The 26,915-nt window shown below is 44.9% G+C and overlaps 1 protein-coding gene and 1 non-coding gene across 6 annotated transcripts in view; both read right to left on the bottom strand.

Annotated features, from left to right (window-relative positions):
* Positions 1-26,915, bottom strand: part of NBEA (neurobeachin) — a 2,460,099-nt gene that overhangs the window by 1,141,195 nt on the left and 1,291,989 nt on the right. For all 5 annotated transcript variants that reach the window (XM_029602688.1, XM_029602690.1, XM_029602689.1 and 2 more), the window contains one exon: positions 11,019-11,083. In XM_029602688.1, coding sequence (XP_029458548.1) covers positions 11,019-11,083 — 65 coding nt within the window. The remainder of the gene's footprint in view (positions 1-11,018; positions 11,084-26,915) is intronic.
* On the bottom strand, positions 26,392-26,545 carry LOC115093142. Its single transcript, XR_003857178.1, has one exon. It is a non-coding gene; the product is annotated as a 5.8S ribosomal RNA (ribosomal RNA).

The following is a 26,915-nucleotide window of genomic DNA, read 5'->3' as shown; positions in this document are numbered from 1 at the left end:
GTCAGGAGGAATGGATGAGAGCTGTTTTAGTGTCTCATGATGATCCTTCAATTCAGCAACAATTTGTTGAATTTGCTCACCAAACAGATTATCCCCTAGGCAGGGCAAATCAGAGAGCCTGTCCTGAACTTCTGGACGAAGGTCAGATGATTTAAGCCAAGCCCAACGCCTAGCAGAAATGGCTGTGACAGAAATTCTAGTAGAAGCATCAAAGATGTCATAGGCTGTTCGAATTTCATGCTTTCCTGCTTCAAACCCTTTATTTAGAAGGGATTGAATCTGGGGCTGGAACTGTTCTGGCAAGGCGTCAGCGTATTCTTGCATTTGTTTCAAACTGACTCTATTGTATTGAGTCATATAGAGTTGATAAGAAGCTATTCTGGAAATCAGCATAGCTCCATGATAAACCTTCCTACCTATACTATCTAGGAATTTATTTTCCTTAGTAGGAGGTATGGAAGAGTGTGGCTTTAGTCGTTTAGCTTTCTTCTGAGCTGATTCCACGACTACAGAATGATGATCTAACTGAGGTTTTTGAAACCCCGGTGCTGATTGTACAAGATATGTAGAGTCAGCTTTTTTATTGACTGGGGAAACAGATCCAGGAGATTTCCAATTCTTTTTAAGAAGGTCTAGAAAAACCTGATGAATAGGGATAGAAGTGATGACTTTCGGGGCATCCAAAAATTGGAGCAATTCCATCATTTGGTGCCTGTCATCTTGTTCAGATTGAAGTTGGAATGGGACCAACTCTGACATTTCCTTCACAAAATTTATGAAAGAGAGGTCCCTCAGGGGGAGAACGCTTTCTACTCTCCGCAGGAGAGGGTGGTGAAGGTAAATCATCGGTGTCAGTAGATGCATCATCACCCCAAGTATCATAGGGATCTGGTTGATGACCTGGAGGAGCCTGAGGGGGCTGAACACCTGAGGGCCCAAGGCTGAGGCTCCAAAATATTGGTTGGAATCACCGAGGGCATCGAGAAAATCCTCGATGGAATCGGTGTCGGTATCGGTGCCGGTGTAGGCATCGAGGGAACCGGTGCCGGTCTCGATGGAATCGGTGCCGGCATCGGAAACCTCGGTGGAGCAGAGGTGCGTATCGCCCCCGAAGATAAAATCGGTGGCGAGGGACGACCTGGCATCGATGGAACAATTCCCGAAGGGGGAATTCGATACGGTGTTTCTCCACCTGATGAAAAACCTGTCGGTGACAGCGGTCTTGCCGGTGTCGGTGACACAGGTATTACCAGTGGAAGGGCTGTCATAAACGCCTCCATCCGGTGTAACAGCGGTGCCAGTGCTGCTGCAATCGGCTCGGTGGCCGGTTCCACTCTCGGTGCCGATGTCGGTGCCGGAGGAGTTTGGAATCGTAGCATCGCCTTATCGATGGCCTCCTGGACCAGCCGGTCCAGTTCTGCCTGGAGACCAGGGGTAACAAGACCCGGCTCGATGGGAGAGGGAGGCTGAGGCTGAGCCGGAGGGACCACCGTCACCGGTGGGATCGCGGCTCCCAAACCCCTAGGGAGCACAGACTAAAGAATTAGGGGTTTTGGAGGACCTAGCTGTAGACTGGACAAACTGGTGGATAAACTGGTCCTTGGCTGGACATTCTCCCCTCTACGAAAATAATCCTCTGCTTGATGACAATACGCACAAGCACTGTCATTTTGGAAAACATAATTGCTCTCATGCAGCTGGGTCCAGGGGGTACAGGGCTTCCAAGACCCGTCCCCCTTTGAAATTAGCTTCTGGGGTGCCCCACTCAAGAACAATTAATTCTTGAATGGCTTTCATAATATGATATCCTTCTTTGGCTCAGACATGGATTCAGTCCCAACATCCTCAATGTCTGGGAATCAGGGCCGGTAACTCATCTTTATGAAAGAACTGCAACTTAGTTCTAAGCGGTTCCAATCTTGGAAGAATTTCCACCCTCCAGGGAACAATAATCAGTTTCATCATTCATGCCATCAGGATCCCTATCAGAAAGATCAGCAGCAGATTAATTTATTTATTTATAGGTTTTTTTTATACCGACCATCATCAGAGATATCATGCCGGTTCACAATTAACTAGGGAAAAAGAAGTGGGAAGATATCAGTTACAAAAAACAGGGGTTTTAAAACTGGGGGTGTGAGAGAAGAGGCGCACGGGAGGGATAGTAGAAGGCACGAGGATAGATAAACTAAATATTTGGGTACAGATAAGGATATAGAACGGCTGACATAGCTACACAACAGCTGAAACTATCTGCTGTGTGGTTACGTGCGGTAAACGTAACAAATTTATTTTAAAAAATTCAAAATCTTTTCTATACCGTCGTTCAGTATATTACCGTCACAACGGTTTACATAGGGGCACATATAGAAAATTGTACATGTATCTGTTGCTATTGTTGTTAATGGAGGTGCCTGATAAGCTCGGTTACATAGTTTCATAATAATGGCTATATGTTCAGTGATGTCTAATCTGACCTGTGATTACAATACAGACTAATAGATTATATATTCAATTAAGAGGTGTAGTAAACAAAACCATGACGCACATACATATACAGTGCTAGTGCTGTGTATAGATTTTGTTGTATAGCTTTCAGCGTTTTTCTCTTTCTCACTCTCTTTGTAAAAAAGCTTCTCTAAAGAGCGATGTCTTTAAGCTCTTTTTGAAAGTTTTGAAATCTCTCTGTAGTCTTACCTCTGTGGGCATGGTGTTCCATAGTATCGGTCCGGCCAATGATAGTGCTCTTTCTCTGACTTGTGTTAGTTTTGCAGTTTTGACTGAGGGGATGGTTAGTAGGGCTTTGTTGGCAGATCTCAGGTTTCTGTGTGGGACATGGACACGGAGTGCTGTGTTTAGCCATTCAGCTTTTTCGTCATGGATTAGTTTATGTATAGTGCAAAGGGTTTTATATTTTACTCTGTATTCAATTGGCAGCCAGTGTAGTTCAGCTAGCGTTTCAGTGATATGATCTCTTTTTCCTTTGCCTGTCAAGATTCTTGCGGCCGAGTTTTGGAGTGGTCTTATTGTCGTGTATGGTAATCCTAATAGTAAGGCATTACAGTAGTCAGTGCTAGGAAATATTAGGGCTTGTAGGACAGTTCGGAAGTTCATTTGATTTAGTAACGGTTTAAGTTTTGGAGGACCATTAGTTTGGCATATCCTTCTTTTTTTTTTTTTTTAGTTGTAATCTTTTTATTGACAAAAGAAAAGTAATGGTACAACCGTAAACAGGCAAGTACAAAGTTAACAATTCTGAGAAACATCAAACATCACAAACATGATTAAGGCAAGTACTACAGTAATATGAATTTCAGCTGACAATATTCACCAATATGATAAGAACACAACTAATATTGCAAAGGAAGGGGAAATATAGAAAGAAGAAGGACTAAAGAATAAGAAGAAGAAACCAGGAAAGAAAAAGGAAGAGGAAGGAAAGGGAGGAAGGGTAAAGAGAAAAAGACATAGAAGTCAGGTAATACAGAGAAAGGAAAGAATACAACATCCAAGGCTGCTGCCGCCAATAGACAAAGCAGAACCGACAGAGCAATACAGTTTTAGATAACGTGATTGTCAAGGGGCTTCCACATTAAATCCCATTTGGCTAAGCGATTATGTTTGATAGCCATCGCCCGTTCGTACTTACTAAACAGGCATACCGTGTTCCACCATAGGGCTTCGGAGAGTAAGTCACTCCATTTCCAATTAGAGGTAACGTTATGTAAAGCAACAAGAAGTAGAAAGTCTAACAGTCTCCTATGGGATATGGAGAGGTCTAAATCAGGATGAGCACCCTTTAAAATGATCATGGCGTAGGAAATTGGTGTCGAAAGGAGGAGGAGAGATGAAATTTTTGCCCAGACATGCTTCCAAAAAGTAGCCAGTATCGGGCAAGAAAAGAGCATGTGTTCTAGATTGGCCTTGTCATTATTACAGGACCAACATTGATGGGACGGGAGAAGTTTGGCTCTATGCAACTTCCACGGGGTCCAGAGAGCCCTGTGCATTATGAAAAAGGAAGTTTGGGAGAGGCTGGTAGATAAGGAAACACGGATGGAGGAGGACCAAAGGTATTTCCATGCCCCCACAGAAGGTTCAATTTGAAGGTCCATGGACCATACGGCTGTTAAAGCTGAGGGGAGAGAAGGCTTCGCAAAGCCTCTAAGAACCTTATAAATTTTTGAGGCAAGATGACCTCGTAAAGAGAGACTAAACTGGGTACCTGTCCTAAGAGCAATTCCGAGAGGTTAAAAGCTTTAAGCACCTCCCGAAGTTGGAGCCAAGCAAAGAATTGAGTAGAAGGGAGGTGATGTGACAATTGGAGCGAGGAAAATGGAACAACCTGTCCTTCTGAGACAATGGAGGAGAGAAACCAAAGCCCTCGAGATTGCCAAAGAGGCCAATGGGGAGGGTGGCCATCTATTTTGATCTTAGGGTTGCCCCAAATGGGAGAGAAACAAGAGTTGGACCAAGTAGGTTGGCCTTGGGGACAGGAAGTGTCAAATTCCTGAAGTGCCTTATGCAAAGTTGTTAATATCCCACTCTGCTTTAGGCGGGGAGAGAGGATCATACCAGGGAATGCGGAGGGAGGGGAAGGATGAATACGAGAGAGCTCAATAGGGAGCCAGCTAGGAGTATGAGTCGAGGGTTCCGTGTAGCTTAACAAATGAGAGCCCTGTTGGAGAACAAAGGACAAGTGATATGTTCGAAAATCAGGAAAATTAACTCCCCCACTAGCCTTATCTGCCTTAAGTTTACGCAGAGCTATTCTTGGGGCCTTCTTGTTCCAAAGAAATGAAATCAATGTTACGGTAAAAATCAGTAGGAAAAAAAATTGGAATCGTAGATAATACAAAGGTAATTTTTGGAGCCAAAACCATCTTGATGGTGTCCAATCTGCCCCACCATGTGAGGTGCAATGGAGACCATTTAAGAACAATGTCTTTCACCTGATCAAGGGTGGCTTCCTCACTTTTCTGAACTGTTTCCAGAGGATCGGAAAAAAACTTAATGCCAAGGTATTTTAATCCCTTCTTAGCTTTTTGGATACAAAAAGAGGAAAAAACTAGTGTGTGAGAAAAATTATTTAAAGGGAGAAATTCAGTTTTGCTCCAGTTTACTTTATAACCAGAAATTGCAGAGTAAGCCGCAATGAGGGTAAACAAATGAGTCAGGGATTGGTCAGGGTTAGTGAGAAAGAGTAAAACATCGACCGCATAGGCCGACAACTTATACTCAGCAGAGTCAATACGAACTCCAGTAATGGACTTGGATTGACGAACAGCAATAAGTAAGGGTTCCAAAGCCAGATCGAAGAGTAAAGGCGAAATCGGGCACCCTTGTCGAGTACCTCTATGCAAGGGAAAAGGTGGAGAGATCTGCGAATTGACATACAAGGATGCTGTGGGGGAGGAGTAAATCAATTTAATCCAATCAACAAATTTAGAACCAAAGCCGAATCGAGCCATTGTTTCAAAAAGGAAAGGCCATTCTATACGATCAAAGGCTTTTTCAGCATCCAGTGAGACACCAACAGCTGGTTCAACAGTGGGAAAAAGTGATTCTTGAATATGGAAAAACATTCGAGTATTGTTAGAAATTAGGCGATGTTTAAGAAAGCCAGATTGATCTGTGTGAATGAGGGATCCCAATACTCTGGATAAACGGGTAGCTAATAATTTTGTAAAAATTTTGTAATCTACATTGAGGAGTGAAATAGGGCAATAATTTGCAGGTAGGGTCGGGTCACGACCTGGCTTTGGAATCACCACAATTCTAGCATCGGTAAAGGTAGTGGAAGCTGAAGTTGACGAAGTGAAGGAGTCGAAGAGATCTAGCAAGTGTGGAGATAAAAGTTTCTTAAACGCATGGTAAAAGTCTGTGCTGAAGCCGTCCGGGCCCGGAGCTTTATTCAGAGAGAGAGACATAGTTGCAGATGATATTTCCTCCAAAGAGAAGGGAGAGTCCAAGAGGTGACGCTGATCTTCGGTTAGGTGAGGAATCGACAAGCCAGCAAAAAAGGAATTAAAGTCATCTGAAGAGGGGTGAACTTCAGACTGGTACAGTTGAGCGTAGAAGTCACTAAAAGAACGGAGTATATCTTATCAAGCGTAGAAGAGACACCCTGTGCGTTAACCAGCTCGATAACGCGAGAACGATCAGATTTTTTCTTGAGATACGAGGCAAGTAACCTACCACATTTGTTGCCTTCCGAATAATAATGAGCCTTGGAGTGAAATAAGTGCAACTGGACCTGTGAGCTTAGGAGACGATTATATTCATATCTAGCAGTTTGAAGCTGCACAAGTGTGCACGCTGTAGGTGATGCAATGTGGGTTCGTTCTAGCTCCGCAGTGCGGTCTTGGAGTTCCTGGAGAGCTTGTCTTTGAAGTCGACGTCTGTGTGCAGCATAACTTATAATTTCTCCTCTGATAGTAGCCTTATATGCTTCCCATAATAGAGTTTGAGAGGAGACAGAACCAAGGTTATCTGAAAAAAATTGTGTCGTTTTGTCGGAAACCAGTGTCAGAAATTCCGGTTCTGAGAGCAAGGAAGCATTGAACCTCCATTGTCTATCAATCGGAATAGGAGCAACAAGTTGGAATTGAAAAAGCACAGCAGCATGGTCGGAGATCAGGATAGGACAAATTTTGGATGTTTGGATGTACTGGCTTAGAGTGTTAGAAACTAGAAAAAAAGTCTATCCTTGAGTAGGAATCATGGGGCGCTGAGTAGAAAGTGAAATCTTTTGCGATAGGATGTTGTAAACGCCATGGATCAAGCAGGCCCATTTGAGACATGAGGTGATTCAAAGTCTTAGTCGCCTTAGAGGTGGTGTAACGTACCTCAGTTTTTTTATCAAGAAGGGGATCCAATGGTTGGTTGAAATCACCACCAATGATTATCATAGAGGGGGGCAATGTGAGTAATCTGGCAAACAGCTCCTGAAAAAAAAAAGAGTCATCTGCATTGGGCGCATATACATTGAGAATGATGTAGGAGCCCCCTTGGAAATTAAATTGAATAAGATTCCAACGACCCTCAGGATCCATAACTTGCGACGAGATGGAGATATCCAAACGCTTGTGAACTAAGATAGCTGTACCACATTTCTTCTTATGCGCTGGGCTGAAGTATGGCATATCCTTCTTTGACTTTTAATGATATGTGTTGTTTGAGGCTGAGTTCTGTGTCTAATATTACACCGAAGTTCAGTACTTTCTCGGCTATTTCAATTTTCTGATTGTTTTTTAGTAGTACAGGAGATTGGATGACTGTCATGTTTTTTCGTTCAAGATGGAGGAATTCATTTTTTTTCTATGTTGTTAACAGATAGTAGACCTATTTACAGGAGAACAATTCTGTATTTAACATGGGAGGAAGCTAGCAAGTTAATAAAGTAGCAGCAGTTTAAAAACAGTGTAATGTCCTAAAGCATTCTAAGGAGTACAAAGTACAAGGTTAGATTTACAGCAAGATTTGTGATTATAGTATATGAGTTTCCAGAAATTGAGAAACTAGAGTTGAGAATCTAGTATCTGCATATGTGTTTTGCATTAGGAATTGAACGTGGCAAAGGTTAATTATGTGACATCGTATCCATATGTGAGTTCCGCAGCAGAGTGGTAGGCATGCCCGACACATTCCTGCATCATCATGCATGCGGAGGTTCACCACCTATAACCCAGAACTGACAATAGAGGCTGGAGCTGAGGACTGCACCTGAAGAAGGCAGAGGGATCTGTGCCAAAACCAGGGGCACCATCCTGAGCCCTCTGAACCACATCCCCCGCTGACAAACCAGTTAGGGGAGGTTCAAGTATGCAACCCTTCTAGCATCTCTTTTCTTTTTTCCAGTCCCACACCTGGCTGGGAAGAACAGGGCTTAGGAAAGTCAGATGAAGCTAGTTCCTTCTCAGCCTCCAAACAATGCTGGCTCAATTATACAGAACGCCTGGCTAAGATGCCTGAATATGACAAGCAGTACAGATGGTAAGGCACTTAGTTTTCTTAGTCATTAGCGATATCAATTTATCAGTATGCTGAATACACATATGAAAAGTGTGTCCAGCTGAACCTGCCATAATAAATCTAGTTGTCCAAAACTCAGGCATCCAAATTATCTTGTGCATTCATAATTTAGTATATGTGCTGCTGAAACGAGCACCAAGCATCCAAAATATAGGTGTCCGAATTTAGGCATCCAAAAATGTAGGGTCTCCACACTGTAAATCGATGGGCACCAAAGCCGCACCTCTTGGATGCACATATAAGCATTTTCCTAATTAGGGGCACAGATGGATGCTCCCAACCAAGTGGACGTCCAACAAAACATCCAACTAGGCATCGAATTAAGCTCGCTATTGGATGCACATCTGGACACACAGCTGAACGCACTCACACAATCCAACAGAACTGAAGAGGGCAGCCTAACACACAGGGAAAAAACACACAAACACCACCGCGGCCTACCATGCAGCATACAAGAAAGAAGCCTGAGAGTGGGGCCAAGACCAAAGGGCCGCTCAACCCACCAGCTGCCCGCGTTCTACCACTCCAACATAAGCGGGAACACATGTCGGATTGGCATGGAGCACAAAAAACTCACTCTCTGCTTACAATAATCAACATTTTTTTGGTTTAATTTAATTAATTAATTTATTTATTGTTTACCAGAGATTAGCCCGTCCCGGTTAAGAATAGAATCGATCTCTGGCTATGGGGGCAGAGGGCATATACATTTACCGTCACACTCAGCTTCCTGCACCCACTGCCTTTCAGCTGTTTCACAGCTAAGTTCATGCCGGCTGAAAAACCAGCTACCAGACCAAGGCACTCATCTGGGGGACCACGGAAATCACCTCCAGAATTCTCAAATGGGGGAGGGCCCATTTGGTATCACCACAGGAGAGCAGGGCAAATTAAATTTCCTTCTTCTTTCTCCTTCTAAAACCTGAAGCAATCCCTAGTAGAGAGATGCACATCCACCATCTGCTGGAGACGGAGAATACTGGTGGGCTGATGTCACTACAGGAGTATATCTACTGTGATGTCAGCTTTGCTCCATTTCCATCTGCTGGTAGAGGTGCATATCCTATTGGTTCGGGATTCATCTGTCTGGACTCTAAGAAATTAACTTTTAGACAAAACAAATATTTAATTTATATATAGATGTATATGTATACACAGACACACCCACACACATACATACACATTTTAAAGTGGCGCATGCATGTTATAAAATTGGCGCCTCCGTGTGTGCGTGCTGGAAACTGCGCGCACATGGACAGCCGTGCGCTTTTAAAATCAACCCCATACTGTTTTTACGGATATGAACCTCAAAGCGTAATTGGAATAATAGCTTAAAATAAATTAACAATTCAAAGCTTTCTGCTTTATCTACAAGTGCATGAATAAACAAGCCCTTGAGTATCTCTCTCAACTTATTTTCTTCTACATTCCCACTATAGAATTCAGATCCTCCCAAATGGCTCTTCTCTCCTCCCCTCCTCTAGCTTTGGCTAGACTATCGTATATGAAAAATTGCCTTCAGTTTTATACTCCAAAAACCTGGAACAAAGTATTGCTACCCTTATGTCTCGAGCCATGGTAACTCGCTTTCAGGAAAAAAGCTAAAGCATGGTTCTTTGGCAACACCTTCCCTTACATCTCCCCAGCAGATGCATAGCAAGCAGAATGATAAGCCGCGCTAAAAAAGGGGGCGACGGGGCAACATTGTGCAGCCGGCCACATCACAGTGGTGCGTTTTCACCCACCGTGGTTGCGGGCAGGCCGCACACTTTTTTCCCGCGTCACGGGAAAAGGTGTAGTTATTTCCCATGGTGCTGCTGGCGATAATGTGGAAAACATTATCTCCCGCAGTGCTGCTGGGCCATAACCACGCCCAAACCCCACCCACACTCCTCCCCTTACCTTCATTTAAATAATACTGCAGTGATGTGGCCATTATCACATGCAGAAGAGCGTTGTCACACGTGATAAGGCCCTAATGCATGTGATAAGGCCAATTGCATTTTGATAAATGATCCTATAAGTTATTCATCCTGGGCTCTCAATGCTATCTACTGTAAATTTGATTCAATGACAATTGCAAGTGACCTTCGACCAATGCATTATAACTGTTGAGTTAAAACTTGTTTTGTAATCCGCCTTGATGGCACTCTTGGAAAAAGGCAAATATCAAATATGTATTAATAAAAACATAATGAATCATTTTATCATCAAATCTGAAAGAAAGAATTATATGATAGCATGAGACAGCATGCTCAGTGCATAATATGTAAAGCAAAGGACCGAAAATGCAGCAAATTTTAGTTACTGGACATATAAAAATTGTGTTCCAGAAGGGTTGATTTTAACAGTTTTACATTATCTATTGTCAGCTAAGCTGTAAAGAACCTTTTCATAACCTAGCTTGTCGCCGATAAGGCGCTGAGACAATGGCTGGGGAAAAATGAAGCAAATAAAAATATAAATAAGATTAATAATAGCAATAATTTATTACAGAATGTAACTTTTTTAAATTAACATAACCAATTAACATATGAATTCAATATTCTGCATTCTTAGCAATTACTCTGGAAACTGTAGAATTTCTAGCTAATAAAGTGTTAAATGATGTAATAATGTAGTTAAGGATGTTTCAGATGCATATGAAACATTTTGTGCCCAAAACAGATGGAGTGGCAGATGGATTTACAACTTGAGCTCTCTCTATCCTTTGTCTGAACTGTGTTACATCATAAGGCGGTGGCTGAAATTTGAGATAAACCTCAGACTCATGTTTTTGATTTATATAGGTTTTTCAAATAGAAAAGAGGAAGTTAAGAATTTATAATTGAATAAATTTAAAAATTTAGTCTGGGAATTTTAGTCCAAAATTATTTTTATTTAAGGAGGCACACCTCACCAATCTTTCTGCAGCACAAGTAAGAAAGTGTTGTGACCCAAAGAAAATTCAAAATGAATACTTGTCCAAAAGCTTTAAAAATTACCTTCCTTCATTGATGAGTTCAATAAATGCTAGTCCTGCATTCTTCTGAATAGAATTTTGCCATTCCTAAAAGGAGAGAATATAATATGTTTAAAAACTAGCAATATTATAATATCTTGTAATAGTTTGACTGGGGCCCAAATGAACTAATGATTTTTCCCATGTTGTGTCTATGGGGAAAAATGCTTTGTACATCTCAAAATTACTCAGAAAGCACTTTTGTGAATTGCCCATTTACCACCAATTAATACTTTAAAAATAATTTAAGGTTTTACAAGAGAATGTGCAAATATTGTATTCATCATTTAAATAATGGTGATGGGCCAACATTTAATTTTTCAATGAATAGAATTTATATTAACAAGATAGATATTTGGCAAGCATAAAAAGAACAAAGTAAATTATTTAACATTAAATCTACAACAGAACTGTACAAATGTGCATACATGTATTTAATAGGTATGAAAGCAACAGTGCTATAAACAGAATTCACCCTTGATAATAAAAACAACTACCTGAAGAGAAGATGTATGTCATGTTGCAATAACACAACAGTATTTGATTTGAAAGGCTATGGTATTCCACCTTTAATTTTGCAAAAAAGTTGGGATTATTGATTCACTAAAAAGCATATTAGGAGCAACACAATCTTTGAACATACAACAATATGTTGAATCACTAGTTTTGTTTACAATTGAAAACAAACAAAAACTATTCATTCACTTCGGTCAATTTTAAAGGCCTTGCTCGTGCAAAAACGGCCACATATACGCATCAAACGGCCGCACAACAGCTATGCGAATTTTAAATAGCCAGTGAGGACTCACAGAGACTGCAGTATACAAATCAACTCTTTTTCTTAGAATTTTCATTGCTTATATGGTCAATTTTACAATGAATACCTCTGAATGTTTCTGTAACACTACCCCCCAACCCTCACTCCAAATAAAGATGCCCCCTTACAATAGTGCATATATTGAGTATCAGGCTCTCTCTTTCTCTCCTGAATGTGCATAAGATATGTATTAAAGGTGTCAACTTATGCATATACTTTATAAAATAGCACGTATATTTGTTGTGCTTTGCGCAATATGCACATTTATGAGCGCATGCATGGCCTTTTTAAAATCTACCTGATAAAGAGAAAAAGTTCAAACTTTCCAACAAAGTCTCCTCATGTTTTTTCTGAACTATTATACTTGAGAACTTAGGGGGCATAATAGTTTGGTATCCACGTCCATTCAATCAACTGGTCTATTTGACAAGACTGATAGAATTTAGTGCAAAGGAAAAATTGGATCTTACTTGATAATTTTAAGAACATAAGAACATAAGAAAATGCCATACTGGGTCAGACCAAGGGTCCATCAAGCCCAGCATCCTGTTTAGAACAGTGGCCAATCCAGGCCATAAGAACCTGGCAAGTACTCAAAAACTAAGTCTATTCCATATTACCATTGCTAATGGCAGTGGTTATTCTCTAAGTGAACTTAATAGCAGGTAATGGACTTCTCCTCCAAGAACTTATACAATCCTTTTTTAAACACAGCTATACCACATCCTCTGGCAACAAATTCCAGAGTTTAATTGTGCATTGAGTAAAAAAGAACTTTCTCCGATTAGTTTTAAATGTGCCCCATGCTAACTTCATGGAATGCCCCCTAGTCTTTCTACTATCCAAAAGAGTAAACAACCGATTCACATCTACCCGTTCTAGACCTCTCATGATTTTAAACACCTCTGTCAAATCCCCCCTCAGTCGTCTCTTCTCCAAGCTGAAGAATCCTAACCTCTTTAGTCTTTCCTCATAGGGGAGCTGTTCCATTCCCCTTATTTTATTTATTTATTTGTTTATTTATTTATTTAATGACCTGTTCAATAGATCCCTAGAAATGGGAGTGGTACCGAGAGATTGGAGAAGAGCGGTGGTGGTCCCGCTTCACAAGAGTGGGAACAGAGAGGAGGCTGGTAACTACAGACCGGTTAGCCTCACTTCAGTGGTGGGAAAAGTAATGGAGTCACTGCTGAAAGAGAGAATAGTGAAATATCTACAGTCCGGAGAATTGATGGACCAGAGGCAACATGGATTCACCAGGGGAAGATCCTGTCAGACAAATATGATTGACTTTTTTGACTAGGTAACCAAGGAATTGGATAGAGGAAGAGCGAAACAATGCGACAAGGCGATAGCAAAAGCCAGAAGAATGCTGGGCTGCATAGAGAGAGGAATATCGAGTAAGAAAAGGGAAGTGATTATCCCCTTGTACAGGTCCTTGGTGAGGCCTCACCTGGAGTACTGTGTTCAGTTCTGGAGACCGTATCTACAAAGAGACAAAGACAAGATGGAAGCGGTACAGAGAAGGGCGACCAGAAAGGTGGAGGATCTTCATTGGATGACGTACGAGGAGAGATTGAAGAATCTAAATATGTATACCTTGGAGGAAAGGAGGAGCAGGGGTGATATGATTCAGACTTTCAGATACTTGAAAAACTTTAATGATCCAAAGACAACGACAAACCTTTTCCGTAGGAAAAAAATCAGCAGAACCAGAGGTCACGAGCTGAGGCTCCAGGGAGGAAGACTAAGAACCAATGTCAGGAAGTATTTCTTCACGGAAAGGGTGATGGATGCCTGGAATGCCCTTCCGGAGGAAGTGGTGAAGTCTAAAACTGTGAAGGACTTCAAAGGGGCGTGGGATAAACACTGTGGATCCATCAAGTCTAGTGGGCATAAATAGAGAGGAGGCAGCAAACACTGCATGGAGCGGCAGTAACCACTGAGGCATTCACGGAGCGGGATGCCAGTGGCCAGTGGTTGGTGTTCCACCTTCACAGAGCGGAAGGATGGAGGGATGCCATCTCAAAAAAATAAAAAACAAACAAACAAGCAAACAAAACAGGGGTGGGTAAGGGGCAGGGGTGTGGCCTGCTGGTTGCAGCGGTTGCTACCCCTGATTGAGCTGGATGTTCACTAGGATGGCGCTGCTCTCTGCATTGGTGGAGGGGTGGAAGGGAATTGGGGCAGGAGGGTGCTGGAAGCCAATAGAGACGGGTGGGAGGGAGAAAAAAGGGGGAAAAATGGATAAACTGCGTAGTTTGCTGGGCAGACTGGATGGGCCGTTGGTCTTCTTCTGCCGTCACTTCTATGTTTCTATGTTTCTATGTTAATGGCGTTTTTATACCGATATTAGTAGGTACATCATATCGGTTTAGATAAAAAAATAGATGGAAAATACAAAAAACAGGGAAATGGGGGGGGGGGGGGGGGGGGGGGGGGACACAACATAGTGCAACAACTAGAGAAAACTAGATAGATGAGCCAGAAAGGATGAACTGGAGAGGTAGCATATTAACATGTTAACTTAGCATATTAACGTGTTAACTTGAGTCCCACCAGACCAGTTCAGATGCCTGGGTTTTTCTCCTCAACAGCAGATAGAGACAGAGAATAAAGCAGAGTTGATTACCTGTAACAGATGTTTTCCAAGGACAGCAAAATGTCAGTTCTCACACGTGGGTGACATCATCTGATGAAGCCTGGCATGGAAAACTTATGTCAAAGTTTTTTTAACTTTGTCTGAGCCCTAGTAAGCATGACCATGCATGCATTGTCATGTGGGATCTCTTCAGTCTAATTGCATAACATAAAATAAAATAAAACCAAGAAGAAGAAACCAAACTCGCCGAGGAGGTGGGTAGGTCTCTTGAGACTGACATCCTGCTGATCTCGGACAATACCTGCTACAGGTAAGCAACTCTGCTTTCTCCAAGGACAAGCAGGATGGCAGTCTTCACACATGGGTGAATCCCTAGCTATAGGAGGCCCCCTAACAAAAAAAAGGAACAAAAATACAGTGCCAATGGCCACAACAACAACATTTTGGTTGGCAACAGGCCTTTTTGCATATGTATACCTTAACGGGTGAGGGAGGCAGCCTGAACAAAAACAATGGGCCCTAGGTGGGAACAGAGTTGGGTTCTACATCTCTAACATGTTCTGGAAGACAGACTTGACAAACCTGCTGTTACATCAGCTATCCCTGATCAAATAATAGTGCAATGTGAATGAGTGCATGGAACTCCATATCTTGTCCATGGGGACTGATCGCAAGTGGGACACCGATACTGCCATGGCTCGGACAGAATGAGCCTTGACATGGCCCACAAGATTCAACCCTGTCTGGGCATCAAAGAATTTGCTAGCCATTTAGAGAGCATCTGTTTGGCAATGGCAATTCCCAGCTTGCCCTGATCATAGGAAACAAAAAGCTGGGTTGACTATCTCTCAACCTAGCTTGATGTTGAGAGAACATTGCACAAATCTCATCTTTAGGTGAGTTTCCTCACTCTGAAGGTCATCAAATCTTCACAAGAGAACACTCTTCTGTCCGTTTGTCTCACTTTGAATGTCAAAGTGGCCTCTAACCCCTACACTAATACCTAAACCTCACCTCGAGTTACTAGGTGGCCTCCCATAGTGATATAAATACCAATCTAGCGTGAGGGCATTATGGCTAGGCTCTCTCTCTCCGCTCTCTCCCTCCAGCTAGGCTGGCTCTCCAGGAGCTTAAACATGGTCCCCCCAGTGGTTGTATGTAGGAAATATATCAATTCTGGCACTTATTGCAAAGTGCGAAAAAGATAGCGCTTTGCATAGGTATTAGCACAAATTGCGATAAACTGTCGATTACCATAAAACACACCCCTTTTCCTATTGCATATGATATTTAGTGCATTTTGATAAATCCAGGCAAAAGGCCTGAAGTTCACTGATTCAGCATGTTGAAGTGACTGCCACCAAAATACGACTTTCCAGATCAAATACTTCAGGTCACAGAAGCACAGCGATTCAAAAGGAACTTTCATCAGTTGAGGTAAGAGCATGTTGCAGTCCCATGACACTGCGAGAGGTCTTAAGATAGGTTTCAAATGAAGAATACAACTAAAGGATCTGCAGAATTGGGCTTACCTTCTACATGGTGATGGTATGTGCCAATTGCCCTAAGGTGAACCCTGAATTGGCTTAAGACTAGCCTCAGAGAGATGTAGAAGGTAGTCGAGCAGTTTTTCTGCAGAGCAGACGGGGGTCTAAGGCCTTTTGTTTATACCACATGGTAAATTATCTCCATTTCAGTTGATAAGAGTTTCTAGTAGAAGGCTTTCTGGAACCCAAACGAAACAACACATCCTCAGAGAGATCAAGGGGTTATAAGATCAGCCTCTCAACATACCAGGGTACAAATTATATCACAATGACAGAGAGGAGCACTCGGGAGGAGGTGTGGCACTTTATGTCCAGGATGGCATGGAGTCCAACAGGATAAACATCCTGCATGAGACTAAATACAAAATTGAATATTTATGGGTAGAAATCCCTTGTGTGTCAGGGAAGACTATAGTGATAGGGGTATACTACCGTCCACCAGGTCAAGATGGTGAGATGGACAGTGAAATGCTAAGAGAAATTAGGGAAGCTAACCAAATTGGTAGTGCAGTAATAATGGGAGACTTCAATTACCCCAATATAGACTGGGTAAATGTATCATCGGGTCACGCTAGAGAGATAATGTTCCTGGATGGAATAAATGATAGCTTTATGGAGCAATTGGTTCAGGAACCGACGAGAGAGGGAGCAATTTTAGATCTAATTCTCAGTGGAGCACAGGACTTGGTGAGAGAGGTAACGGTGGTGGGGCCGCTTGGCAATAGTGATCATAATATGATCAAATTTGATTTAATGACTGGAAAAGGAACAGTGTGCAAATCCAAGGCTCTCGTGCTAAACTTTCAAAACAGAAACTTTGATAAAATGAGAAAAATTGTTAGAAAAAAACTGAAAGGAGCAGCTACAAAAGTAAAAAATGTGCAAGAGGCGTGGTCATTGTTAAAAAATACCATTCTAGAAGCACAGTCCAGATGTATTCCACACATTAAGAAAGGTGTAAAGAAGGCAAAACAATTACCGGCATGGTTAAAAGGGGAGGTGAAAGAAGCTATTTTAGCCAAAAGATCTTCATTCAAAAATTGGAAGAAGGATCCAACAGAAGAAAATAGGATAAAGCATAAACATTGGCAAGTTAAATGTAAGACATTGATAAGACAGGCTAAGAGATAATTTGAAAAGAAGTTGGCTGTAGAGGCAAAAGCTCACAGTAAAAACTTTTTTAAATATATCCAAAGCAGAAAGCCTGTGAGGGAGTCAGTTGGACCGTTAGATGATTGAGGGGTTAAAGGGGCACTTAGAGAAGATAAGGCCATCGCGGAAAGATTAAATGATTTCTTTGCTTCTGTGTTTACTGAAGAGGATGTTGGGGAGGTACCCGTAATGGAGAAGGTTTTCATGGGTAATGATTCAGATGGACTGAATCAAATCACGGTGAACCTAGAAGATGTGGTAGGCCTGATTGAAAAACTGAAGAGTAGTAAATCACCTGGACCTGATGGTATACACCCCAGAGTTCTGAAGGAACTAAAAAATGAAATTTCAGACCTATTAGTACAAATTTGTAACATCATTAAAATCATCCATTGTACCTGAAGACTGGAGGATAGCAAATGTAACCCCAATATTTAAAAAGGGCTCCAGGGGTGATCCGGGAAACTACAGACCGGTTAGCCTGACTTCAGTGCCAGGAAAAATAGTGGAAAGTGTTCTAAACATCGAAATCACAGAACATATAGAATGACATGGTTTAATGGAACAAAGTCAGCATGGCTTTACCCAGGGCAAGTCTTGCCTCACAAATCTGCTTCACTTTTCTGAAGGAGTTAATAAACATGTGGATAAAGGTGAACCGGTAGATATTGTATACTTGGATTTTCAGAAGGCGTTTGACAAAGTTCCTCTTGAGAGGATTCTAGGAAAAGTAAAAAGTCATGGGATAGGTGTCCTTTCATGGATTGCAAACTGGCTAAAAGACAGGAAACAGAGAGTAGGATTAAATGGGCAATTTTCTCAGTGGAAGAGAGTGGACAGTGGAGTGCCTCAGGGATCTGTATTGGGACCCTTACTTTTCAATATATTTATAAATGATCTGGAAAGAAATATGACGAGTGAGATAATCAAATTTGCAGATGACACAAAATTGTTCAGAGTAGTTAAATCACAAGCAGATTGCGATAAATTGCAGGAAGACCTTGTGAGACTGGAAAATTGGGCATCCAAATGGCAGATAATATTTAATATGGATAAGTGCAAGGTGATGCATATAGGGAAAAATAACCCATGCTATAATTACACAATGTTGGGTTCCATATTAGGTGTTACAACCCAAGAAAGAGATCTAGGTGTCATAGTGGATAACACATTGAAATCGTCAGTACAGTGTGCTGCGGCAGTCAAAAAAGCAAACAGAATGTTGGGAATTATTAGAAAGGGAATGGTGAATAAAACGGAAAATGTCATAATGCCTCTGTATCGCTCCATGGTGAGACCGCACCTTGAATACTGTGTACAATTCTGGTTGCCGCATCTCAAAAAAGATATAATTGCGATGGAGAAGGTATAGAGAAGGGCTACCAAAATGATAAGGGGAATGGAACAACTCCCCTATGAGGAAAGACTAAAGAGGTTAGGACTTTTCAGCTTGGAGAAGAGACGACTGAGGGGGGATATGATAGAGGTGTTTAAAATCATGAGTGGTCTAGAACCGGTAGATGTGAATCGGTTATTTACTCTTTCGGATAGTAGAAAGACTAGGGGGCACTCCATGAAGTTAGCATGGGGCACATTTAAAACTAATCGGAGAAAGTTCTTTTTTACTCAACGCACAATTAGACTCTGGAATTTGTTGCCGGAGGATGTGGTTAGTGCAGTTAATATAGCTGTGTTTAAAAAAGGATTGGATAAGTTCTTGGAGGAGAAGTCCATTACCTGCTATTAAGTTCACTTAGAGAATAGCCACTGCCATTAGCAATAGTTACATGGAATAGACTTAGTTTTTGGGTACTTGCCAGGTTCTTAAGGCCTGGATTGGCAACTGTTAGAAACAGGATGCTGGATTTGATGGACCCTTGGTCTGACCCAGTATGGCATTTTCTTATGTTTTTATGTTCTTATCCAAGCTGTGAGCACTAGAGCTTGGAGTTTGGGATGCTGCACCCTGCCATAATCCTGAGTGATGAGAGTTGGAGAAGTCCCCAACCTGATTGGCTTCCTGGTAGACATCTCCTGAATGAGGGAAAACCAAACCTGCCTCCACAAATGGGGGGGGGAGGGGGGGCTATAAGAATAGCAGCCCCTTTGTCTTCACTGAGTTTCCACAAAGATTTTACAATTAGTGGAATTTAACATCAGCTTACAGACGTTCCTAGCACCAATGTAGGGTTAGGCTTCTGAGGCTAATTACCCATGTGCTCTGTATATAGAACACAAGAAAGGGACCTTCCTGTTCCAGGGAGCCATGAACAGGTCCATCTCCAGAGCTGCCTAGAGGTGGAAGAACCAATTTTCTACTCCTGGTCCAGGAGTCCAGGTCCATTAACTCAGACCATCCACCACCTCATTCTCCAGCTGGTCAGGTAAGTGGCTCAGAGCATCATCCCCTGAGAGGCTGCCCAAATTAACAGTTGGACTGCCTTATGAAAGATGAGGTAAGAACCTGTACCCCCCCACTTGCTGATGTAAAACATTGCCACTTAATTTCCATTTAGACCAGTACAATTTTGTTGGATATCCAATCTCTGAAAGTCCATAGTGCGTACCAGATTGCCCAGAGCTCAAGGACGTTTATTTGATATTGGCATTTTCGGGCAGACCAAGTGCTCTGATTGCGAAGCCCATTCATATGAGCTCCCCAACCCAGGTTGGATGCATCCATGGTAAAGACCTTTTGGTCTGGAGAAATTTGGAATGGAATATACCCCAAACCAGACTGGAATTGTCCCATCACCAGAAAAGTGAATCCCAGAATAATGGAGTGACTCAAATGCAATCCTGGAGGGTCTGTGTGACTTGGAGCCACTGAGACTGCAAGGTCTATTGGGCTGTCTACATATGCAGTCTTTCCATGGGAGTGATGTGAACAGTTGTGGCCATGTGTACCAAAGGCCTCAACATGTGCCAAGCTGATATCTGCTGACTCTACTGAATCTCTGCCGCAATGGCCATCAGAGTGTCAGCCTGTTTATGCAGGAGGAAGGCCTTGGCCTGAGTCATAGCTAGCAGAGTTCTGATAAACTCCAATTGAGATGACAAACTGAGATGAGATTTTGGGTACCTGATGATGAACCCTAGTGATTTAAACACCTCAATAGTCACACATATTGACTTCTTGGCTTCTTTCCAAGATGTGCTCTTGACCAGCCAATTGTCCAATAGGGAAATATGTGCACCTTCAGTCTGTGAAGATGTGCTGCAACCACGGCTAAACATTTTGTAAAGACTCAAGGAGCGGATGTCAACCCAAATAGCAGAATTCAATACTTAAAGTTTCCCACCTCGACTCTGAGATACTTCCTGTGATTGGGGAAGATCTTGATGTGAGTGTAGGTGTCTTTGAGAATGAGAGAGCATAGCCATTCCCCTCTTTGAAGAAAAGGGATCAAGGTGCCCAGGGATATCATTTTGAACTTTACTTTTTTTTAGAAATTTAAGGCCCTTAGGATCAGGGTGAGATGGAATTGCCCTGTTTCCTTTGGAATCCCATCCCTCTCTCACCTAGTGGAATGGGCTTGACTGCTCTGGCCATTAAGAGGGAGGAAAGCTCCAAAAGTAGTACCTTCTGATGTGCTATGAGGCCCCAAGATGGGCTCGGAGGGAGATTTGGTGGGACACCCAATAGGTTTAATTTGTACCCTCTGCGGAATATACTAAGGATATATCTCTCTGAGGTTTTACTGTCAGCACTGGTACCGGGATTCTGGTTATGCTCTTTCTGGTCCAGTCAAAACACCCATCCTCGAGGTTGGCTGGGATTCTGTTTATAGCTTAGGTCTCTTCTGCTGCATGGGATGGCTGCCTGGGGCCTGCTGCTGATGGGACCAAGTAGGCAGAGGATAGTGTCTCCTTGGGCAGAAATCTTCCTCTGCCCAAATCTCATGAACCTCCTGGAGGAGGCGGTTGAGTCTGCGTGGCCATGGAGAGCTGCTGGAGCATTGCATAGTGATCATCGATATGCGCTACTGATCCTTTAATTGATATCCAAAGAGATTCTCTCCAATTCATGGCACATCAGCGAGTTGCTCTTGCACTTCTGGGTGAAGATCAGAGGCTCATAGCCAGGTGAGTCTACGGGCCCCAAACCCAACAGCAGAGACTCTCGTTGCCACTTCAAAAACATCGTAGGTCAATTGGATCTCCTGTTTTCTACATTCCATGCTCTTGCTCACCAGTGACTGGAGGGTGTCTTGCTGCTACTGAGGATGCTGCATAGCTACCTCCTGCACCTGCTTTAGGATATCCCACATATACTGGCCCATGAACAGCTGGTAGGCCACTATAGGGGAAATGAGCATAGCTTTCTGAAACACTTTCTTTCCAAGAGTATCCATGGCCCTAAAATCCCTCTCCCCAATGGATCCCAAGGCTCCCCATGGGGAGCTTTGTCCTCTGAGGATTTGGGGTTGACCATTGGGATGTTCATCACTGTCTCTGATGTCCCTTGGGGCATCGGCACAGTGGCAGAACTGACATTGATGCTGGTATTGGCAGAGCACCAACAAGCACTTGCAAGTAATCAAGATACCAGAGTAGCAGCTTGAGGAAAGGTGGTGCCAAGCTCAGTGCCATTGGTGCTCTTAAAATGAGGTCCTGCAGTGCCTTCTCCATGGCCAGCTGCACTTGTTTTCTCCAATTACTCCTCCAAAACTGCTAATGCCAACACCAACTGTCCGTCCAGGCCTTAAGTCCCTAGGTGGGATTCACCTCTATCCTCAATTGCTGTGCCTGTCCTTCCAGGCCTTATGTCCCTAAGTGGGATTCACCTCTGTCCTCGATTGCTGTGCCTGTCCTTCCAGGCCTTATGTCCCTAGGTGGGATTGCCCTCTGTCCTCGATTGCTTTGCCTGTCTGTCCAGGCCTTATGTCCCTACAAGGGTTGGACCTCAATTGCTTTGCCTGTCCGTCCAAGCCTTATGTCCCTAAGTGGGCTTGACCTCTGTCCTTGACTGCTGTGCCAGTCCATCCAGGCCTTATGTCCCTACAAGGGTTTGACCTCGATTGCTTTGCCTGTCCGTCTAGGCCTTATGACCCTACAAGGTTTGGACCTCAATTGCTTTGCCTGTCCGTCCAGGCCTTATGACCCTAAGTGGGCTTGACCTCTGTCCTTGACTGCTGTGCCAGTCCATCCAGGCCTTATGTCCCTACAAGGGTTTGATCTCGATTGCTTTGCCTGTCCTTCCAGGCCTTATGTCCCTACAAGGGTTGGACCTCGATTGCTTTGCCTGTCCGTCCAGGCCTTATGACCCTACAAGGTTTGGACCTCGATTGCTTTGCCTGTTCGTCCAAGCCTTATGTCCCTACATGGGCTTGACCTCTGTCCTCGACTGCTGTGCCTATTCATCCATGCCTTATATCCCTAGGTGTGCCTGTCTGTCCAGGCCTTATGTCCCTAGGTGGGATTGCCCTCTGTCATCGAATCTGTACCTGTCCGTCCAGGCCTTATGTCCCTAGGTGGGATTTCCCTCTGTCCTCGAAGGCTGTGCCTTCCTGTCCGTCCAGGCCTTATGTCCCTAGCTGGGATTGACCTCTGTCCTCTATTGCTGTGCCTGTCTGTCCAGGCATTATGTCCCTAGGTGGGATTCACCCCTGTCCTCCACTGCTGTTCCTGTCCGTCCTGGACTTATGTCCCTACAAGGGTTGGACCTCGATTTCTTTGCCTGTTCATCCAGGCCTCATGTCCCTACAAGGGTTGGACCTCAATTGCTTTGCCTGTTCGTCCAAGCCTTATGTCCTTACAAGGGTTTGACCTCGATTGCTTTGTCTGTCCATCCAGGCCTTATGTCCCTAAGTGGGCTTGACCTCTGTCCTTGAATGCTGTGCCTGCCTGTCCGTCCAGGCCTTATGTCACCACGTGGGCTTGACTGCTATGCCTGTCCATTCAGGCCTTTTGTCCCTAGGTGGGATTGCCCTATGTCCTCAACTGCTGTGCCTGTCCATCCAGGCCTAATGTCCCTACAAGAGTTGGACCTCGATTGCTTTGCCTGTCCGTCCAGGCTTTTTGTCCCTACAAAGGTTGGACCTTGATTGCTTTGCCTGTCCGTCCAGGCCTTATGTCCCTAGGTGGGATTGACCTCTGTCCTCGACTGCTGTGCCTGTCCATCCAGGCCTTATGTCCCTACATGGGCTTGACCTCTGTCCTCGAATGCTGTGCCTGCCTGTCCGTCCAGGCCTTATGTCCCTAGGTGGGATTGACCTCTGTCCTCGACTGCTGTGCCTGCCCATCCAGGCCTTATGTCCCTACATGGGCTTCACCTCTGTCCTCGAATGCTGTGCCTGCCTGTCCGTCCAGGCCTTATGTCCCTAGGTGGGATTGACCTCTGTCCTCGACTGCTGTGCCTGTCCATCCAGGCCTTATGTCCCTACATGGGCTTGACCCCTGTCCTCGAATGCTGTGCCTGCCTGTCCGTCCAGGCCTTATGTCCCTAGGTGGGATTGCCCTCTGTCCTCGACTGCTGTGCCTGTTCATCCAGGCCTTATGTCCCTAGATGGGATTCACCTCTGTCCACGACTGCTGTGCCTGTCCGTCCAAGACTTATGTCCCTACAATAGTTGGACCTCGATTGCTTTGCCAGTTCATCCAGGACATATTTCCCTACAAGGGTTGGACCTCGATTGCTTTGCCTGTCCTTCCAGGCCTTATGTCCCTACAAAGGTTGGACCTCGATTGCTTTGCCTGTCCATCCAGGCCTTATGTCTCTACGTGGGCTTGCCCTCTGTCCTCGAATGCTGTGCCTGTCCATCCAGGCCTTATGTCTCTACAAGGGTTTGACTTAGATTGTATGCCCTCTGGGGATAGGGAAATACCTACAGTACCTGAATGTAATCCACTATGAAGTACTAGAAAAGCGTGAAAAGCAGAATATAAATAAATAACAAAATTGCTGGGCCTGTCCGTCCAGACCTTATGTCCCTAGCTGGGCTTCACCTCTGTCCACGACTGCTGTGCCTGTTCGTCTAGGCCTTATGTCCCTAGGAGGGATTGCCCTCTGTCCTCGAATGCTGTGCCTATACGTCCAGGCCTTATGTCCCAACAAGGGATGGACCTCGATTGCTTTGCCTGTCCATCCAGGCCTTATGTCCCTATGTGAGCTTGACCTCTGACCTCGACTGCTGTGCCTGTCCATCCAGGCCTTATGTCCCTACAAGGGTTTGACTTAGATTGTAAGCTCTCTGGGGATACCTAAAGTACCTGAATGTAATCCACTATGAAGTGCTGGAAAACCGTGAAAAGTGGAATATAAATAAATAAATAAATAAAAAACAACAAATTGCTGTGCCTGTTCTTCCAGGTCTTATGTCCCTACGTGGGATTGCCCTTTGTCCTTGAATGCTGTGCCTGTCCGTCCAGGCCTTATGTCCCTACGTGGGCTTGACCTCTGTCCTCTAATGCTGTGCCTGTCTGGCCAGGCCTTATGTCCAGTCCTAATGGCTCGTTGCAAGGGGAAACCTCAGTCTCTGGCAATTCAAACTAGTAATCCATCACAGTATGGATCCTTAAATAAAACAAATAGTTTTCTTTAGTTTCAGGGCAGAGAAGAGTACTTCCTCCTTCTTGATTATGAAGTCATGATCTGTTTGCAAATGCTTAAATCCTAACAATTTGTACCATTATACGCTCGAGGGGTCAACCCATTCTAGGGTGCCCTTTCCTGCCCAAAGGATAGGGAACTCTCCCCGTTGTTGCAGCCTATCCTCTTAGCACCTGTTGACCCATGTTCAGAACAAGAAAAGATCTCCAAGGTACTTAGATTGTGGCAAACACAACACAGTGAGACCATGCTCACAGTGAGACCCTGCTCCAGGTCGCCACACTTTGAAGGTTCATGCTCCATTCTAGGGGCCAACCCATTCCAGGGAGCCCTTCCCGGCTCAAAGGAAAGGGAACTCTCCCCAGGTGTAGTCAGCCTGTATCTACCCTCTGACCCATGTTGAACCGCTGTTTACATGGTAACCTCCTCCGCCTCGGCCTTGAAAATTCTCGTTTGTATATCTGCTAACTCTACCAGATTGTAAAAGACCAGCGAGAGCTTACTAGATGCCAATGGAATCACCCTACTCTAGGGGTCAACCCATTCTAGAGAGCCCTTTCTTCCACAAAGGAAAGGGAATTCTCACCAGGTGTAGCCAGCCTTTATCTACCCTCTGCCTCTCTGCCTTGCTGCCATACCCAGATGACTCACTCAACTCCTTGTGGTGTTCTGGCCATTATCACGGTTGCTCAGTGTGTTGGTGCTAGTCTTTCTGCTTGCTATGTTCCCCCTTCATTGTGCTGTAGGATGTTGATGCCACTTGTCTTGCCACTTTGCCTGTCGTGCTGCCTTCGAGGGTTCATGCATATGTTATTGGTGCTCTCTTTTGAAGCTGTGTTGTGTTTTTGACATTCTCGCTGCTGCTTTGCACCTCTATTTGCCCTCCTACTCGGACTCCCTTCTTCCCACATCAAACCTCTAAAACTCCTCCAAAATGCTACTGCACGCATCCTCACCAATGTCAATAAGAAAGACCACATCACTCCCACCCTCATTGATCTCCACTGGCTTCCCATTCACTCACGAATTATTTACAAGACCCTCACCCTCATCCACAAAAGTATTACTAACGAACACTGCAACTGGCTAAACCCACCCTTCCTCCCTCGTACCTCCACAAGACCCACCCGTGCTTCCATCCGTGGAACTCTTATCCCTCCCTCCATAAAATCCACTAGACTCATCTCCACCACCAATAGAGCCCTTTCCCTTGCAGGCCCCTCCCTCTGGAGCTCTGACCGTGCGGAGGATCAACGCGTCTCCCGGATGGGCGGGGATTCGGCAATGGGCTCTTCCCTGCAGAGGCAGCGGGGAAGGCAAGGCCCCCAAAAGGTTGCGAGAGAGGACGTCCCGGCGGGAGGACGCGGCGGCACGGGCACCCGTGAATAGCCACAGACAGCCTCGCGGGGGAGGGCCGGGCGAGGCGGGGCGGCCTCCGCCCGGGCCCCCCCCGGCCGCGACCCCCGTGCCCGGGCCGGGCACGGGGAGACGCGTCGATCCTCCGCACGGTCAGAGCTCCCCGAGTCGGGCGACCCCCGGAGGTCTGCGCTTGAGGGGACGAAGGGTATATCCCGCCGGAAAGAGGCGGGGGGGGTGGAACACCCTGCGAACGGACCCCAGCCGCGCGCTCCGGCGTTCCCCGCGATGGGGGGGTGGGGGGAAACGCCGTGGCGATTGACGTACGGGCGACCCTCAGACAGGCGTAGCCCCGGGAGGAACCCGGGGCCGCAAGGTGCGTTCGAAATGTCGATGATCAATGTGTCCTGCAATTCACACTAATTCTCGCAGCTAGCTGCGTTCTTCATCGACGCACGAGCCGAGTGATCCACCGCTAAGAGTCACGGGTTCATACGTTTCTCGGGCGCGTCCCTCTCGACCCACCCCACCGGAGGGGTGGGGGTGGGTGGTGGCGGCGAGGCGCGGGTAGTCACGGAGGGCGAGAGAGCGCGCGAGACCCGAGGCAGGCTGGGATCCCCGGCGACCTCCGTCATGGGACGGGAGGCTGTGGGACATCGCGCCCTGTTCACGGTCGACGGAAGATGGAAAGCGATATGGTGGTGGTGGTGGGGGGGGGTTGGGTAGCCCCCTCCCCCCCCCAGACAACACGGAACAGGTCCAGGCGCTCGGCCCGGTAGCCTCACCCGCTCGCCATCGTGGGGGGGCAGGTTCTCCGAGGCGGGAGAGGCAGGCCTCTCTTCCACCTGCCTGGC

Source organism: Rhinatrema bivittatum, chromosome 5 (assembly GCF_901001135.1).
Source record: "Rhinatrema bivittatum chromosome 5, aRhiBiv1.1, whole genome shotgun sequence".
Classification (NCBI taxonomy): Eukaryota; Metazoa; Chordata; class Amphibia; order Gymnophiona; family Rhinatrematidae; genus Rhinatrema; species Rhinatrema bivittatum.
This window is presented reverse-complemented; position numbering and strand designations above follow the sequence as displayed.